Source organism: Bos javanicus, chromosome 13 (assembly GCF_032452875.1).
Source record: "Bos javanicus breed banteng chromosome 13, ARS-OSU_banteng_1.0, whole genome shotgun sequence".
Lineage (NCBI taxonomy): Eukaryota > Metazoa > Chordata > Mammalia > Artiodactyla > Bovidae > Bos > Bos javanicus.
Genome location: NC_083880.1, coordinates 42,131,094 through 42,147,676, shown reverse-complemented (window position 1 = coordinate 42,147,676; position 16,583 = coordinate 42,131,094). Strand labels below are relative to the sequence as shown.

Sequence of the window (16,583 nt, the reverse complement as noted above, 5' to 3'; positions counted from 1 at the left end):
TTCAGGATGTCAAGTAATGTCACCAGGCTCAGCTTCCCACTCGACTTCCCCCGTGTGGTCTCAAGATGGCACCTGTGGTTCACTGAGTCACATCCGCCCTGGTTCACACAAGGTAGGGAAAGGATGAGCCTCCCCAAGAGTTGGAGCAAAAACCTTGGGGTTTAATGTCTCCGGGGGATTCTAGAGACTATGTGGGAGACTCACAGGCCCACACAGCAGCCATCAGCTGGCAGAGAGAGAGGTGGCTGGGGCGTTTATCTCCTGTTGCAGGCTGCCAGGCATTAATTCCCTGGAACCTCTAGCTCATGGTGGCTCAAGGGCAGAGCAAGCAGCCAGAGGTGATGGGAACAGGTGTTGGCATTTGGAGCCGGTGTGCACAGAAGGATGAGAAGTGAGAGACACGGCAGACACTGAGGGGACAGGGCATGGGTGATCTGTGAGCTGGCAGCAGCCGCCGCGCCCCCAACAGCTAGCGAAGAACAATTTTTTTTTTCAACTTCTACTCTCCCAACGAAAGTTCTGGAGTCCTCAGGACTCCATTTCAGGTGGGGCCCAGGTGAGAGTCCCCTCTACCAACCGTCTGAGAAGATGCTAACCTGCAGTCTCCTTATCCCTAAGGAGAATGACAAGAATGACAGTACCTACTTCTCAAATCGTTGTAAAGATTAATGATGATAAATGCGTTTAAGTCGATCAACACAATGCCTAACACAAAGCCAATATTCAAACAAACATTAGCCACTTGTAAGAACACCGGCAGTAGCAGCATAATCTAACATTAATCGGCTGTCAACTCTCTTCTGGCATTTTGACTGCTTTGTCTGGAGCTGGGGGCTGGGGTGGGGGGTGGGTTGGAGAATAAAGGAAAGGCAGGACATGTGTGCTCATTGACCTTGGACTTCCCAGCCCAGTGGGTTTTTGAAATTTATTTTGAAATCACTGTAGATTCAGAGGAAGTTACGAAGAATACAGAATGATCCCTTTACCCTTCATTTAGTTTCCTCCCCCCCACCATGGTTACATCTTTTGTAATTATAGAAAAATATCACAGGCAGGAAATTGACACCATACAGTGTGTGTCCTTTCATCACACATGTAGCTTTGTGTGGCCACCTCCACGAAGACCTTCTGCCCGAACTCCACAGCAGTCGCACCCTTTCTTCACCCTCTCATACTTCCAGAAATCACTAACTTCTTCTTCATCTCTATTACTGCACCAATTAACACATATTGTGTAAATAGAATCATACAGGCCTCTTTGGGGACTGGTAACATTGCCCTGGAGAAGGCAATGGCACCCCACTCCAGTACTCTTGCCTGGAAAACCCCGTGGATGGAGGAGCCTGGAAGGCTGCAGTCCATGGGGTCCCTAGGAGTTGGACACGACTGAGCGACTTCACTTTCACTTTTCACGTTCATGCATTGGAGAAGGAAATGGCAACCCACTCCAGTGTTCTTGCCTGGAGAATCCCAGGGACAGGGGAGCCTGGTGGGCTGCCGTCTATGGGGTCACACAGAGTCGGACACAACTGAAGCGACTTAGCAGCAGCAGCAGCAACATTGCCCTTGGGATCCATCCAAGTCATTTCATGCATCAGCAGTAAACGCCTTCTAACTCCTGAGTGGCATTCCATGGTGCACTCAGTACCGGAGTTAACTACTTACTTGTTGCAGGTGTGTTAGTTGTTCAAGTTTGGGGCTATTACAAAAGAAGCTTTTACTTGGAGAAGGAAATGGCAACCCACCCCAGATTGCCTGGGAAATTTCATGGACAGAGGGACATGGTGGGCTACAGTCCATGGAGTCACAAGAGTTGGACACGACTTAGCGAGAACCACCACCACCCACCTCACTAAGCTTAATCATTTCTAGCTTTTGATTTAAACTGAAAGACATGTGAATCTTCCTTTGACAGAATAGGGTTATTAATTGGCTTAATATCAATATTGTATCTCAGGGAATAAGGAAGCCCAAGGAGAGGGAAAAACATGAGGGAACAGCCTGATCCATGGAACAGTCAGAACACATACAGAATTTATCTATTAAGTTCACTGTCTTTTATGAGCATGGTTCATGGAGCCTCAAAAAAATTTCAATTGTAACATCAAAGATCACTGATCACAGATCACCATATCAACTATAACAATAATGAAAAAGTTTGAACTACTATGAGAATTAGCAAGATGTGACACAGAGATCTGAAGTAAGCAAATGCTGTTGAAAAAATGGTAAATGGTGCCAATAGATTGCTCAACACAAGGTTGCCACAAATCTTTAATTTGTGGGGAAAAAAAGAACAGTATTTCCAAAGCATAATAAAATGAAACACAGTAAAATGAGGTATGCCTGTAACAAATTACCAATACATGCAACAAACTGAATGAATCTTTAATATATTAAGCTTAATAAAAGGAGTCAGACACTAAAGAGTATACACTGATTTATTCCATTTGTACGAAGTCTTTTCCACAGTAATAGATACCAGATCAAGGGGCTGCTTCTAGGGCCATTGACTGATTGCTAGCACAAAAAATAAAACTTTTTAGGGTGAAAAAATGTTCTGTATCTTGATTGGGGGGTAGGTATTTGTTCACTTGTCAAAAATGATCAAAAGTGTATTAAAATCTGTGTATTTCACTGAATGTTAAGCCTCAATAAACTTTTCTAATAAAAAATGAAAAAAAAAAGAAGTTTTTATGGACAATCATGTAAGGCAGTGGTCCCCAACCTTTTTGGCTTCAGGGACCAGTTTCGTGGAAAACAATTTTTCCATGGGCTAAGGAGGGGTGGGGGATGTTTCAGGATGATTCAAGGGCACTACAGTTATTGTACACTTTATTATTATTTTATTACATCAGCTCCACCTCAGATCATCAGGCATTAGATCCTGGAGGTTAGGGACCGTTAATATAAGATTTACGTGTGGAACTAAATTTTCATTTCTCTAAGTTAAATGCCCAGGAGCGCAATTGCTGAGTAATGTGGTAAAACATATTTTAAGATTTAAAAAAAAAGAAACTGCCAAGCTTTTCCAGAGTGGATGCATTATAATGTTCCTCTGTCTCTGGTGATGGGCTTCTCTGGTGGCCCAGTGGTATAGATTTCCCCCGCCAATGCAGAAGACACAGGAGATGCGGATTTGATCCTTGGGTTGAGAAGATCCCCTGGAGGAGGAAATGGCAAGCCACTCCAGTATTCTTGCCTGGGAAATCCCATGGGCAGAGGAGCCTGGTGGGCTACAGACCATAGGGGTGCAAAAGAGTCAGACACAACTTAGAGACTAAATAGCAATATCATCTCTGGTGACAATCTTTGCTCTGAGGTCAACTTCATCTGATGCTAATGTAGGCTCTCCTGCTTTCAATGAATGCCTGCATAATAAAATTTTTTTCACCCTTTTATTTTCAACCTACCTATATCATTATGTTTAAGGAAAGCTTCTTGTAGACAGCCTACAGGTGGGTCATTTTCTAAATCCACTCTATCAGTCTCTGTCTTTTGATTGCCTCATTGAGACAATTTACACGTGACTTGTATGTACCATGCATATAATTATTAATGTGTCAGTGATTATGTCTATTTTGCTATTTGTTCTCTGTTCTCTCTGATTTTATTTGTTTTATTTTTCCTGTGAGTTTCTTGAACATTTTTTAAAAGAATTCCACTTGTATGTATCTATACTGTTTTTGTTTTTTTTTCATGTATTTTTATTCTGTTTTTGCTATGTGTCTCTACATACACTTTTTAGTGGTCACTCTAGATATTACAGTACGTATATATAATTTGGTCTACTCGCATCAATATTCTACCAGTTTAAGAGACATGTAGACAGTTTATCTCCATTTACATTCCATTTCTAGAAGTCAGCCACTAGGCCGAACTCGGCTGGGATGTTAGGATCTGGACGCAGAGGTTTCCTGGAGGCTCTTGGCCTGTGGCAGGGTGATAAGATGCCATTTCACAGGACTCTCACTCTGATAATGAGCGAGCAAGGGTAGAAGGCAGTGCCAGGTCCCCAGGCAGCCCTCTAGGACATCAGATTTGCAAAACTGGACATCCCTCTTTTTTTGCACAACAATTTCCCCACCTTTAACCCTTTACCTCCATTCTCTCTTCTGACTCAGGACTTTCCGGCAAATGGGAGGTTTTTGCTCATGTGTTTACTCTTCCCCTTTGAAAACACTCTCTCCAGTTGCCATTATGACTGCTGGTGAGACTGGTCCCCAGGGAGGAGGCCAGCTGGTCGGGGGGCAGCACTCAGCCCACAGCTGATCCACTGGTGGTGAAGGGCACATCTTTTCTGCTCAACAGTGAGTCGCATGAGGGAAGACACCTTGGGTCTCACTCCCCCAGCCGTGAGCCCGAGAGAGGTTCAAGAACCCTTTGTCAAGAAAAGCTCCCATGGCCAGCCCAAGATAGGGTCCTTGGAAAGGCCTGCTGGCAAAGTTGGCCTTGGCTGGAGCCTGGGAACTTGGATGATAAACCACTCCGACGCTGATATAAAACTTTCCCTCAGCGATGAGGGCCTCACTTTGTCTACAATGTTTATACAAACAATGGGGTTTATGCTGAGCACCTGTTTTCTTTCCGCAAATCTGCGATTTCGGTACATGCTGGGCAGAGGCTGCCCATGTGAACAGCACCAAGTCCCCAGGGAGATTCCCTGGCACACATTCCATCGAATTCCTAGAGGAATGAGGGGTGTCCCACGTAGTGGCCCCGAGAAGGGATGCTGGAATCCTGTGCCTGATGTCTGTGATGTCTCCTCCAGAGCCTCTTCCCTGTGCTGATTTTGTCCTGTATCCATCACTGTAATAATCACATCCCTGAGCACCCTGAGAGTCCTCCCAGTGAATTCCTGAGCCTGGAGGTGGGCACTGGGACCCCTGATGTACTCACAGAGACCGGTGTCAGTCATAGAGTTATCCATGCATGGGGCAGAAACTGGGCCCTCCAAGCTCAGGCCAGAGTCTGAAGGTACCTGAACTAAGAAAAGCTCAGATGTGACTGAGGGTGGGAACTAAGTTATGAGGTTCCCCCAAAGAACTAACAGCCTTCTGCTCAAATGGCATCAGCCACCTAAAGACCATCAACTCCGTGCCTGAGTGTGAGTGCACGTGGGAGAGTTTTGGGCGGCCATGAGTGTACACGTGTATGTGAGTGTGGACGAGATTTCGATGAGGGATATGAGGGCCTGGCGGATTCTACAGCACAAAGCACACAGCACAGTGGCCCCAGGTCCCATCAAGGATCTTTGCACACGTGCATCTATACATCCAGGCACGAGTTGTTCCAGAGCTGGTAATGGTTCATCCAGGGTAGAGTGTACACCAAAAAGTCGCAAATGAAACTCTGTGGGAGAAGAAAGAAAACAGTCAGCTTTCGGGGAATTGGTTCTTGAAGACGAAAAGAAGTTTCTGCCCCTGCCCCCCGCCCCTGCTTGGGGAGTCTGGACCCTGCCCTGAGGCTGAGGCCCGACCACATGAGCGAGGTGGGTTTTGCTCGCTGGCACATGCTGGGGGCAAAGGGGATGTCCGAGTCAGCACAGGAATGTCATCCTGGGCTCCCCGACCCGGTCCTCCTGTATTTCCTTCCCGGGCACAGAAAGAGAGACCCTCAGGCCTGCCAACTTGCAGGAGGGACCAGGAAGAGGGCACAGGTCGGGAGACAAGGAGGTGACTGGACAATCCAGAGGGACCCAGGGATGCGGACCAAGACAGAACAAGGTCCCCAAGGAAAGTAAAGCCGCTTCCACCTGAGGTCCAGGAAGTGGACCAGGTGGGCAAGGGGTCCGGCAGCCCAGAGACCTGGGGCCGGGGCGGTGCCAGCCCAGGGTGCAGAGATGCCCAGTTACGGTGCTTCCTTTTTCCCCTCCCCACCCCGGGTGCCACCCATGGCATCAGGCAGCCCCGTGGCTGAGTCCTGGCTCTGCCCCAGCCACAGGGCCCCTGACACCTATCCACGTTTCCTTGTGCAACGTTTGCTGCCCCCTTGACTGGAGCCCCTTGTCAGCTGCTTGCCAGCACACACCTTCTTCAGATTCTTCTTGGTCTGAATGGGGCACGAGCGGTTTTTCGTGCTGTTCCTCTTGCACTTGGTCCTGCTAATCTTCACGGTAATCAGGTACTCCACGCCCGTCGTCAGCTACCAAGAAGCAAAGGCTGTTAGCTTTGACTCCCAGCATGGCTGACGCTCTCCTGGAGGAGCTGGGACAGGAGAAGACCTTCAGGAGCCTCCGTCCCTCATCAGTTCCTGGGGCTCAGCCTCCTCCCTACCTGCTGGAGGATGCCCAGTGCCCCCTGATTACCACCTGGGATGTGTGATGCCCAGTCCTTGCTCTGTACCTGCTCTATTGCTGCAGCCACAGGTGGCTTCTTACCTGTCTCCCTCTCATCCTTGGGACCAGGGAGGCAACCTGGCTGCAGTCCCATCATGCACCCAAGTCTGCACCGTGGTTCTCAGAATGCGTGGACGGAGCCGTCTGGGCTAGTTTAGTTCCTGGGCTCTGCCTCTGTCCTCATCTTCCCTCCCTGCTGCCTTGTCTCAAAGTTAGTGGTCAAAGCGGTGAGAAGGCTGGGCACTCTGTGGGATGGCTCCTGGGAGGAGAGGCCCCAGAAAACCTCAGGGCAGAGCAGCAGGGGAAGAGGACTGGGATAGGACCACCAACCTGATCCCGGCGTCCCCTGGAAAGATGTCAGGATGTGGGCCTGGTCCGACATCAGGATTTAGGGCTCCTGGCTCTTCATCTAAGGATGTCTCCAACCAGCTAGCAAGACTGGTGCCAAGAGTTTTCTCCCTGACCCTCAGCACACCCTGCACGTGTGAAGAAACTAGAACGCTAGCTGCAAAGTTAACTAAACTTTTAGTGTGCTCGTGCCCCCGTGTTTAGTCGCTCAGTCGTGTCCAACTCTTTGCGACCCCATGGACTATAACCCCCCCAGGCTCCTCTGGCCACAGGATTCTCCAGGCAAGAATACTGGAGTGGGTTGCCATTTCCTTCTCCAGGGAAACTTCTCGACCCAAGGATCGAAGCCAGGTCTCCTGCATTGCAGGCAGATTTTTTTGTGCATGCAAGCAGATTCTTTACCATCTGGGCCACCAGGGAAGCTTCAGTGTGCTCAATGTTTTCTCATTCATTGTTAGACTTATTTGTTAAATCATGATAGGAATGATTGTGATGATATAAATGTTTTCACAGGTGCTACTTCACTCTTATTCAGCCCACTTCGAAGGTCAGGAAGCTGAGGCCTGGAGAGTCTGGATGGCGCTTGACCAACTCCCCACAATTAGGAGGAGCTGGGTGTCAAAACCAGAAGCGGCACCGGGAGCCCAGCAAAGATGGCCATGGTGTCCCCTCCCTGCCCGTTGAGAGGTACGGATGGAAATAGTCAATGGGCAGCATACAGGCCTGCCCAGGGGCCTAGCCCCAGGTCACCCAGCCCCTCAGGGGCACTCTCTCTGTGCACTAATCTGGCTGAATGATATCAGAAGTTCGCTTGTGAACAATTACTTCAGTTAGCTGTTAGTGATAGAGGACCAACAGTCCACGGGGTCGCAGAGAGTCGGACATGACTGAGCAACTGGCACTTTCACTTCACTTTCAGCAGCTCTGTTACTGGCCTCCTGGAGGTCCAGCTCTATCCCAGGGACCAACAGCAGGAAGAAAAGGCCAACTTGGGCAGAGTGTGGTGAGGGGCCGCCACCTTGTGGCCACGTCACCTCAGTGTCCTCGGGCCTGTGTGCTGGCGTCACGCAGCAGGAGTGACTCAGGTGGACCGGCTGCTGTCCACGCCCGGTGAGGCCCTTCGGGTCACACCAGCACTGCCCGAGGGCCCGCCCCACCCTGGTCTCCATTCCTGCCTCCCCTCTCTCTAACCAGAGCCTTGATCTCCAAGTCAGTCATTTTCCCAAATCCAGCAAATTGAACCAAGGTGTATTACTGTCACCGCCCTAACTCATAGAGTTTACTGTCTAACCTTGAGGGCAGGTTGGAGCAACAAAAGTGTTTTTTAAACAGCTTTGCTTTCCTCTATTATCCTTCAACTGATGTATTTCAGAGAAACTTTATACGTTAAATAAAATGAGAGAGGATGGGTAATTCCAGGTTCTGAAAGGACCCAACTAGAGGCCCTCTGTATCATTCTGGGTTTCTCAAGGACACAGCTACGATCTCCAGATCCAGATTTTCAAGCCCTGGGCATGAACGCTTATATTTTGCCAAAAGAGAGGAATAATAAAGGCAATGAAACTATCCTCGGTTGCTGTTCCTCTGGCAAATTTCTGAATGAAAGCAATTCTTCCCCTGGAAGAGCAGCTGAGAAGCTCAGGGGATACTCAGGGGGGCTCGGGGTCTGAGGGACCCTGCGGGGCCAGCTCCCAGGAAGCCGCCCCCACCCCAGCCCTGTCTGGGAGCCACACCTGTGCCGCTGTCTCACCTGCACCTGGCTGCGGAGCAGCTTGTCTATGCCGAACAGGTAGGAGTCATTGCTTTTGTTGTTGTAGTTCTCCAATAAGAAGGTGAGCGTGGCGTTCACATTCCTTGGGCTCTCGGAATCCTGGAAGCCAGGCCACTGTTGATGTCGACCCAGCACCAGCGCCAGGGCCGCCAGCAGCAGCAGAGGGTTCCCCCAGCGTCCAGCTCCCATCTCTGTGGTCTCCTCTTCACAGGGCTTTCCAGGTAGGAAAGTGCCAGCCACGTCCGCTCACTTGCTCTCCCTGCCGCCCTCGCCAATGCAGGTTTCCATGGGAGATGCCTGCCTGCGTGAAACTGAGAACGGAGACCTTGACCCCTTCTTTCCGGGGCTTGCCCGTGATTTGACCAGAGGACCCGCGACGGACCTGCAGAGGGTCATTCACTTTTCTCAGTAACTGAGGCAAGTATGATTTCTAAATGTCTTTTTCCCCCTTCATACCCTATGAGTAGGAAAGCCCCCGGGACAGACCCCGCAGGCAAGAAGAGGTGGTGTATCAGACAGAGAAGGGGTTTCCCTGGTGGCTCAGATGGTAAAGAATGCGCCTGCAATGCAGGAGACCTGGGTTGGATCCCTGGCTTGGGAAGAGCCCCTGGAGAAGGGAATACTCACTCCTGTATTCTTGCCTAGAGAATTCCATGGACAGAGGAGCCTGGCAGGCTATAGTCCATGGGGTCACAAAGACTCAGATGTGACCAGCTCCTTTCACTTTCTTTCATCAGACGGAAAAGAGGCTGTCTGTGGGACTGGGGGAAGGTTACAGAGAAGGTGATGCTTGAACTGGGATCCAAGGGATGAAGGCCTGATACATTCCATTTACCTACAGTGGGTTCCAGCTGTCTAGGCCAGAGATCCACTATTTCCCGTGCTTCCCTTTTGGCACTGGCTCTCTGCCATCCACTGACCACAGAGTTCTGCTGCTGGATCCAACTGTGCCTGCAGGCCCCAGCGCTCATGCTTACCATCTTGGTGTGACCCCAGGAGAGCTTTGTGAGGTAACCCTGGCCTTTCTGTGAGGGAGCAATGAGCTGTGAGCTTTGTTTAGAAATTAAATCCTGCAGTCCCTCAGAGGTTAGGTGTTACCTGTACAGGAGGGGAAATTTCCTCTCCACTCTTTGGGTTTCTGTCTGGGCCTAAGAATTAAACTGACAGAAGCCAGATTAACAGGAGAAAGGCTACCAACTTTCTGGGCTTTCACGAGTACCTGGGAGCCTCCACAAGAAAGTGAAGACCCAGAGGAGTGACCGGAGCAGGGAGCTTTCATAACTTGTACACACAGTAAAACTGTGAAGTAGCCAAGACGAAGGGGTTGAGTTCAGGGTACCCCATGGTGAAGGGGTAACAGGTTAGTTTACGTAGCCTCCTTGGCTCTGTGTTCCCGTCTCCGGTTACAAGGACAACCTCTGTCCTCATGTGCAGGGAGGGGATGGTTTCACTTGGTACATTTATCTCCTGCTTCAGGAAGGAAGGACTAGTGGGGAGGTCAGAGTGACCTTCCTGCTTCTGCCATTTTTTCAGACTCCTCTGGCTTAAGACCGTCTTTGGGCCAAGGTGCCATATTTGGGGATAGCTTGTCCTGAACCCCATCACCTGCACCAATAAGCCCATAAGAGCTCCCTGTGCTTAAAACACTCATTGAAGTGGGATCCTGAATGGCATTCTGCTCCAGACAACGCTAGTGGGACAATTATGAAATGTGGGTAAAGTCTGTAGACTAATAGCGTAAAACTGTTGACACGAATAACCAATAACCCATAGCGACTTCACTTTCACTTTTCACTTTCATGCATTGGAGAAGGAAATGGCAACCCATTCCAGTGTCCTTGCCTGGAGAATCCCAGGGACGGGGGAGCCTGATGGGCTGCCGTCTGGGGTCGCACAGAGTCAGACACGAATGAAGTGACTTAGCAGCAGCAGCAACAGAGATAGAAAAGGGCTTTATTTGAGACAAACCGAGAAGTATAGCCAGAGACACAATAACTCAGACGACTCTGAGGAACTTCTGGGAAGAAGCATGGCTGTCAGCTGTTTTATGTCATTTTAGAACAAAGAACATCAAACCAGTCAGGGAAACATGCCTGCAGGGTTTCAGAAAAACTGGATCAGCGAGTATACAGAGTCAGTTCACCGGTGGCCCTGGGAGAGGAGTCTTATCATCAAGGAGTCTGAGCATCGGCATCCTAGGAAGGGAGGCATTTATCTCTTATCTTCAGATGTTATAAACTTCTGGACAGTCTGCCCTTTTCTTTAGTGATTAAAGCAAATATACAGTGTATGTCTGATGGGTCACAAACAGGCTGTTTTAATTAGCATAAAATTCAACACAACTCATATATAAGCCTAGGGATTCCCTGGTGGCTCAGACAGTAAAGCGTCTGCCTACAATGCGGGAGACCTGGGTTTGATCCCCTGGGTTGGGAAGATCCCGTGGAGAAGAAAATGGCAACCATTCCAGTACTCTTGCCTAGAAAATTCCATTGATGGAGGGGCCTGGTGGGCTACAGTCCATGGGGTCGCAAAGAATCAGATACGACTGAGCGACTTCACTTCACTTCACTTCATACATAAGCCCGAATGACTAACTCCTACTTCAATATGTGAACATTTCTTCTGTGAATACAAATGTTAACTCTTTGGTTTCTACCGTCGTCCTAGATTTAACACAGGATGTTAGCATGCAGGGATGGGAGAACTTGATGCTATTGCTGTAACCTTTAGTAAGTCTGAACTGACTTCAAAATAAAGATTAAAATGTTCGAAAATAAATACATAGGTTCTTAGTCATTGAGAAGCAGCTTGATATGGTGAGGGAGACCCATGTTTGTAATTGGCTCTGCTGGGGTCTTTGCTGGGTTCTAGGGGAGCTGGTTCATCTCCTCAGCTTCAGATTCTTCATCTATAAGATGAAAACGGGGAAAAAGACTCATCTCAGATTAGGGTGGAGACAAGGAAGGGAGGAACCTGTTCTCAAGCCAGGCAGGAACACCCTCTTCCATGATTCTTCCATTACTCTGAACACACACACCCATGGCCCGTTGGACTCCAAGTGTCCTGGAATCTAGGCTACCCTCCAGTGTGAAAGTCTTACTATACCTGGTAGGGTGTCCTCCCAGACCCCATGGCTTCATGATTTGTCCAGCTCGGGGAGGCGGCAGCTTTAGAATACTTGAGCCCGGATGGCAGGTGTGCAATCATGAAACAGATACAGAAGGATTCTGAGTGATGTGTGGGAGTGCTTGGGCCTGGACCAGCTCGGCCCGCCCCGGACGTCTAGATGTACAGCCACCCTGGATATACCACCAGTCTGTGGACCTGGGGAGGGGAAGGTGATATCCACCGGCTGTGTTAGGAAACCCACAAACATACCAAATAGATCTGCTTAAGAAATGTGGGCTGATTATATGCATGGAATAAGGGGAGAACAGGGGCCCTGGTCAAATGCCAGGAAAGGGAAAAGGAGAATGAACATATCCGAGGAAAAGGAGGAAGTGGGATGAAGTAGGAGGCCTTATCAAGTCTATGCCTAAGGGAAAAACAAGAGCCTTGGTCACATCTGTGAAATGAGGAAGTAGCAGCGCTCTAGTTCTTTCCAAGAGTAAGGATGAGATAGGGCATGATCGTGGACCAACGGGAACACAGCATCCCGGTCCTGTCCACGGAAAGTGAGGAACAGGGACTGGACGACATCCCTGGGGCAAGACGAGTCAGGCAGCAGTGTTCCATCCACAAATCAGAGGGCTGAGATGGGTTGTTTCCACAGTTGAGGGAGAAGTTGAGGGCTTAGTCATGTCCATGTGATAAGTGGGAAGCTGGGGTGGTCCTGTCCATGGTAGAAGGGGAAACCAGGGCTTGGTCAAGACCATGGAATAGGGGGAAAGGTGGAACATGCTGTGGGGGAAAGGTGGAACACGCTGTGGGGAAAAGCAACAATTTAATGTCCATAAAATAAGGGGAAACGGGGGCTCATCGTGTCCATGAAACGTGGTACAACTAGAAGAAAAACAGAGACTCATAAAACCCACAGAAAGGGAAAGCCTGAGGCCCAGTTGCTGTGTGTGGTCATGGGACAGTTGGGTGAAAACAGATACGGCCGTGGCAGGGGAGTAAGGGGGAATCTGAAGCCTGGACAAGTCCACAAGTTCAGAGGAAGGGGCCTGATCACATCCAGCGACACAGCCTGAATAGACCACGCTGGGCAAAACCACTGCTCATCCCGCTATGGTCTGACTAGACATCTGAAGTGGGGCTGCCTTTGGTCCCCGAAGTGGAGCGGGTCCTGGGGCAGGGGGAGTCACATGGCTGGTGAGAGCCGAAGCCCTAGGGTGCCCGGCAGGTTCCAGGACAGGCTGTTCGGGAGCAGGCAGGCACGTAGAGGGCACTCCTGCCTGGCCAGGCTGGGTGCAGACATCCCATGGGGCGGCGGTTGGTCTGGTCTCATGGTGGGGCCTGGGCCACTGTGAGGGGGACACTGCCCAGCAGGAGCCGAGCGTCGAGGTGGGGAGGCCTCGCCACTATTGCTTGGCCGAGCTTCACCTTCTTAGTATGTAAAGTCAGTGTCATAGTAAAACAGCTTGTGGATGTTGAATCATAAAACGTACAGAAGTACGGGCATAGTGCCTGGGGCTGTTTGCACAAGAAGGAGCTGAGGCAGGTCGAACGGCCCTGGGCTGCCTGCCATTCCTCCCCTCCATCCCTCTGGAATGACTGGCCTGGGGCTGGGACATGGGTCACGGTGTTCCACTCTCCTAGCCACCTGCATTGCTCCCGAGCCTCCCCTCCTCACTTTGGGTGAACAAATGAGCCCCTCCAAACAACACGCTGGCCCCCTCTGGGTTCTGCTTTCCACCATCTTCTTGTTTGGTTTGTGTTTGTGTTTGACAAGCTCCTCCTCGTCCTCTAAACAGTCCTGCTCTGGCCTGGCTGCTGACCTGGATAGAACCCAGGCAGGAAGCCAATCAATTTGCGGTTCGTCCTCCTGCCAGAAGCCCTTCAAAGCAAGCCCAGCAAGGAGCAGCCCGGGCTGGATGAATGCCTGCCCAGAACGCTCCCAATGGAGGCTATAGAAGGCACTGCCGGCCGCCAGCGGCTGCCCTGGTCCCTGGGCTGAGGCAGAAGGATGTGGCTGACCCTGGCCAGAGGCTTGCTGGTCCCCCACGTGCAGGCCAGCAGCAGACTGACAGCCGTGACAAGGCACCGCCCTAAAAGGCCCAGGGGACATTTGCTCTTTCCAGACTAAGACACCTAAGAAACCACGGGGCTCAGGAGGTCAGAGGTAACAGGGCCAGGTCTCCATGGGACTTCTGGGGTGGTGGGCCTGGGGTGGTGGGTTTTTCACATGCCATTGTCCTCATGCAACCCTTCCACAGATGGTGTCCATAATCCTGTGATGTTGGTTTATCAGCTCCTAAGCAGGCTATAGCGAAGGATAAGGAAGCCTGGCGTGCTGCAGTTCACGGGGTCACAAAGAGTAGGACATGACTTAATGACTGAACACCACCAACAAAGCAGGCTATGTCACTTAAATAGTGGTCAAGACCCATCCTGAAAACAAAGGGCACCCAGGCCCTGAAGGCCAATGGCTGCCGTCGCCTGGTTTTCTGTGAACATACCTCCATTCTCCCCAGGCAAACAGCAGCAGAAGCTGAAGAGGATCCAGACTTTGCTGCTGTAACCTTCAAGTCTTCAAGTCCTTTGCCCGTGTTTTCTATTTGGTTGTCGGTCTTCCACTGATCTGTAGAATTTCTTGGTATCCTTAATGATTTGTGGGTAGGTGTGCTGCAAATATCCTTTTCTGGGTTGTGGTTTCCTCTTTCTGTTTGAGCTATGCTAAGTTGGTAAAAATACATCTTTACTGTTAATGATGTGTGTGTGTGTGTGTGTGTGTGTGTGTTAGTCACTCAGTCTTGTCCGACTCTTTGTGACCCCACGGAATGTAGCCAGCCACGCTTCTCTCTGTCCATGGGATTCTCCAGTAAAGAATACTGGAATGGATTGCTATTCCCTTCTCCAGAGGGTCTTCCCGACCCAGGGATGGAACCCTGGGCTCCTGCATTGCAGCCAGATTCTTTCCTGTTTGAGCGATAGAGGAGTCCTTAATGGAGTGAATGTATCAATTTTTTCTCTTACATTTTGCAGTTCTGATGTCTATTTAGGAAATTAAGGTCATAAAACTATTTTCCTGTATTTTCACTTAAAACTTCTTAAAGTTTTAAAGTTTAGCATTTCATATTTATGTCCATGCCGATGCTGCTACTGCTAAGTCACTTCAGTCATGTCCGACTCTGTGCGACCCCATAGACGGCAGCCCACCAGGCTCCCCCGTCCCTAGGATTCCCCAGGCAAGAACACTGGAGTGGGTTGCCATTTCCTTCTCCAATGCATGAAAGTGAAAAGTGAAAGTGAAGCCGCTCAGTCCTGTCCGACTCTTAGTGACGCCATGGACTGCGGCCCACCAGGCTCCTCTGTCCATGGGATTTTCCAGGCAAGAGTGCTGGAGTGGGGTGCCATTGCCTTCTCCATTTATGTCCATAACTATCAAGATTTTCTTTTTTTTTTTTTGCATGGTGTCTTTACTAATGTTTGTTTAGAATTTTTGTATCCATGTTCATAAAGTGAGACTGGCTCTAAATTGTACTTTCTCACACTGACCTTTTCTGTTCTGGGTTTCAAGGTTTCAGACAACAACCTGGGGAGCATGTCTATCTGGATCCCTGCAGGACACACTAGCAAAAGGAGGGCTTACTTATGGGGGTACCTGCAATGCTGTGGACGAAGGAACCCAGGGCACAGGACTATTATTTCCTGAAGGATGAAGGGAGCCAACTCCAGTGCTTTGGCCACCTCATTCGAAGAGCTGACTCATTGGAAAAGACTCTGATGCTGGGAGGGATTGGGGGCAGGAGGAGAAGGGGACGACAGAGGATGAGATGGCTGGATGGCATCACTGACTCAATGGACATGAGTCTGAGTGAAATCCGGGAGTTGGTGATGGACAGGGAGGCCTGGCGTGCTTCGATTCATGGGGTCACAAAGAGTCGGACACGACTGAACGACTGATTTGATCTGATCTGAAGGGAGCCTCAGATGGTCACCTGACCAGGAGACCAAGGAAAACTGCCATGATGTTTCTTACCTTCTGCCCTCCACCTCTGGTTGGGTATCTTTTGGCCAAACACAACAGGAAGTCAGAGGTCATGGCCCCATGGATGTAGTCCGTACAGGTCAGAACCACAGAGCAGACAGCACCACGAGGCGGCTGGTGAGTGGGGCTGGGGGTAAGGTGGTCTGACATGGAGAGGTTTCCCTACTTTCATTCTTGGGAAGAGTTGCTGGATTTTTAAATTTTTTTGTCCATTTGTTTTGGGGAATGGGAGGAGAGATTCCCTGATTTGACTTCATTGTCTACCAGACACCCTCCCAAAGTGGTCGATTCTCACCCTTAGAGGTAGTTCTGCAAAGTCAGTAGAGATCCTGAATTAACAAAGATTGAACCATCATCCTGCCCCACCTTTCAACCCCCAGGGAAATGCAGATTTGCTTCCCGTGTTGGTCACCCATCAGCATGTAACCTTCTTTCACACAACATATTTCATTTGATTTGACATCTTAGTGACTTGTTAACATGGACTCACAGCCCACAGCCCCACAACTCATGCCTGAATGAAGCTCATCCAACACACGTGTTTTCTCTGGAGGGCACAGTCCAGCCTTCTCCCTTGAAGACATTAGACAGCACTTCAGCATGGTGCTTGGGGGACAGTTTAAATAGTGAAATCACCAACAGAAAGTACAAAGTGGGGAAAACATGGCACTAAATAAACGACGAGAAGGACATTGATTTGTAACAAGAGAGCAGCATGGTCTAGTCCTCGTGAGCATCGGGCATGCCAAGGTCTCCTGCTCTACCCATGTCCACAAATGACTGCAAAAGTACCCTGGTATTGATTTGGTTACAAATAGATGTTAGGGAGTAGGCACAGCAGCAAGTATGGAATCCGTGGGCAACAAGCATCACACATTTCCTGATCCTGTCACCTGTGCAGAGCGTGGAGGGGAAGAGACCTCACACCCTAGAGCAGCCAGGTCCATGTGATTGCTTCTGGGAAAGCCTTT

The 16,583-nt window shown here is 49.8% G+C and overlaps 1 protein-coding gene across 2 annotated transcripts; it reads right to left on the bottom strand.

Annotated features, from left to right (window-relative positions):
• Positions 1–5,233: 5,233 nt before the first annotated feature.
• Positions 5,234–9,405, bottom strand: CSTL1 (cystatin like 1). 2 transcript variants are annotated; one of them, XM_061436414.1, is made up of 4 exons: positions 9,084–9,405; positions 8,436–8,757; positions 6,031–6,144; positions 5,234–5,352 (listed from the first exon to the last, which is right to left on the bottom strand). In XM_061436414.1, the coding sequence occupies exons 2-4, from the start codon at positions 8,643–8,645 to the stop codon at positions 5,269–5,271; spliced, it is 408 nt and encodes a 135-aa protein (XP_061292398.1). In that variant the 5' UTR covers positions 8,646–8,757; positions 9,084–9,405; the 3' UTR covers positions 5,234–5,268. The 2 variants fall into 2 exon arrangements, with proteins under 2 accessions (XP_061292398.1, XP_061292396.1); XM_061436412.1 differs by having other exon boundaries at positions 9,292–9,405.
• Between the last annotated feature and the right edge of the window lie 7,178 nt (positions 9,406–16,583).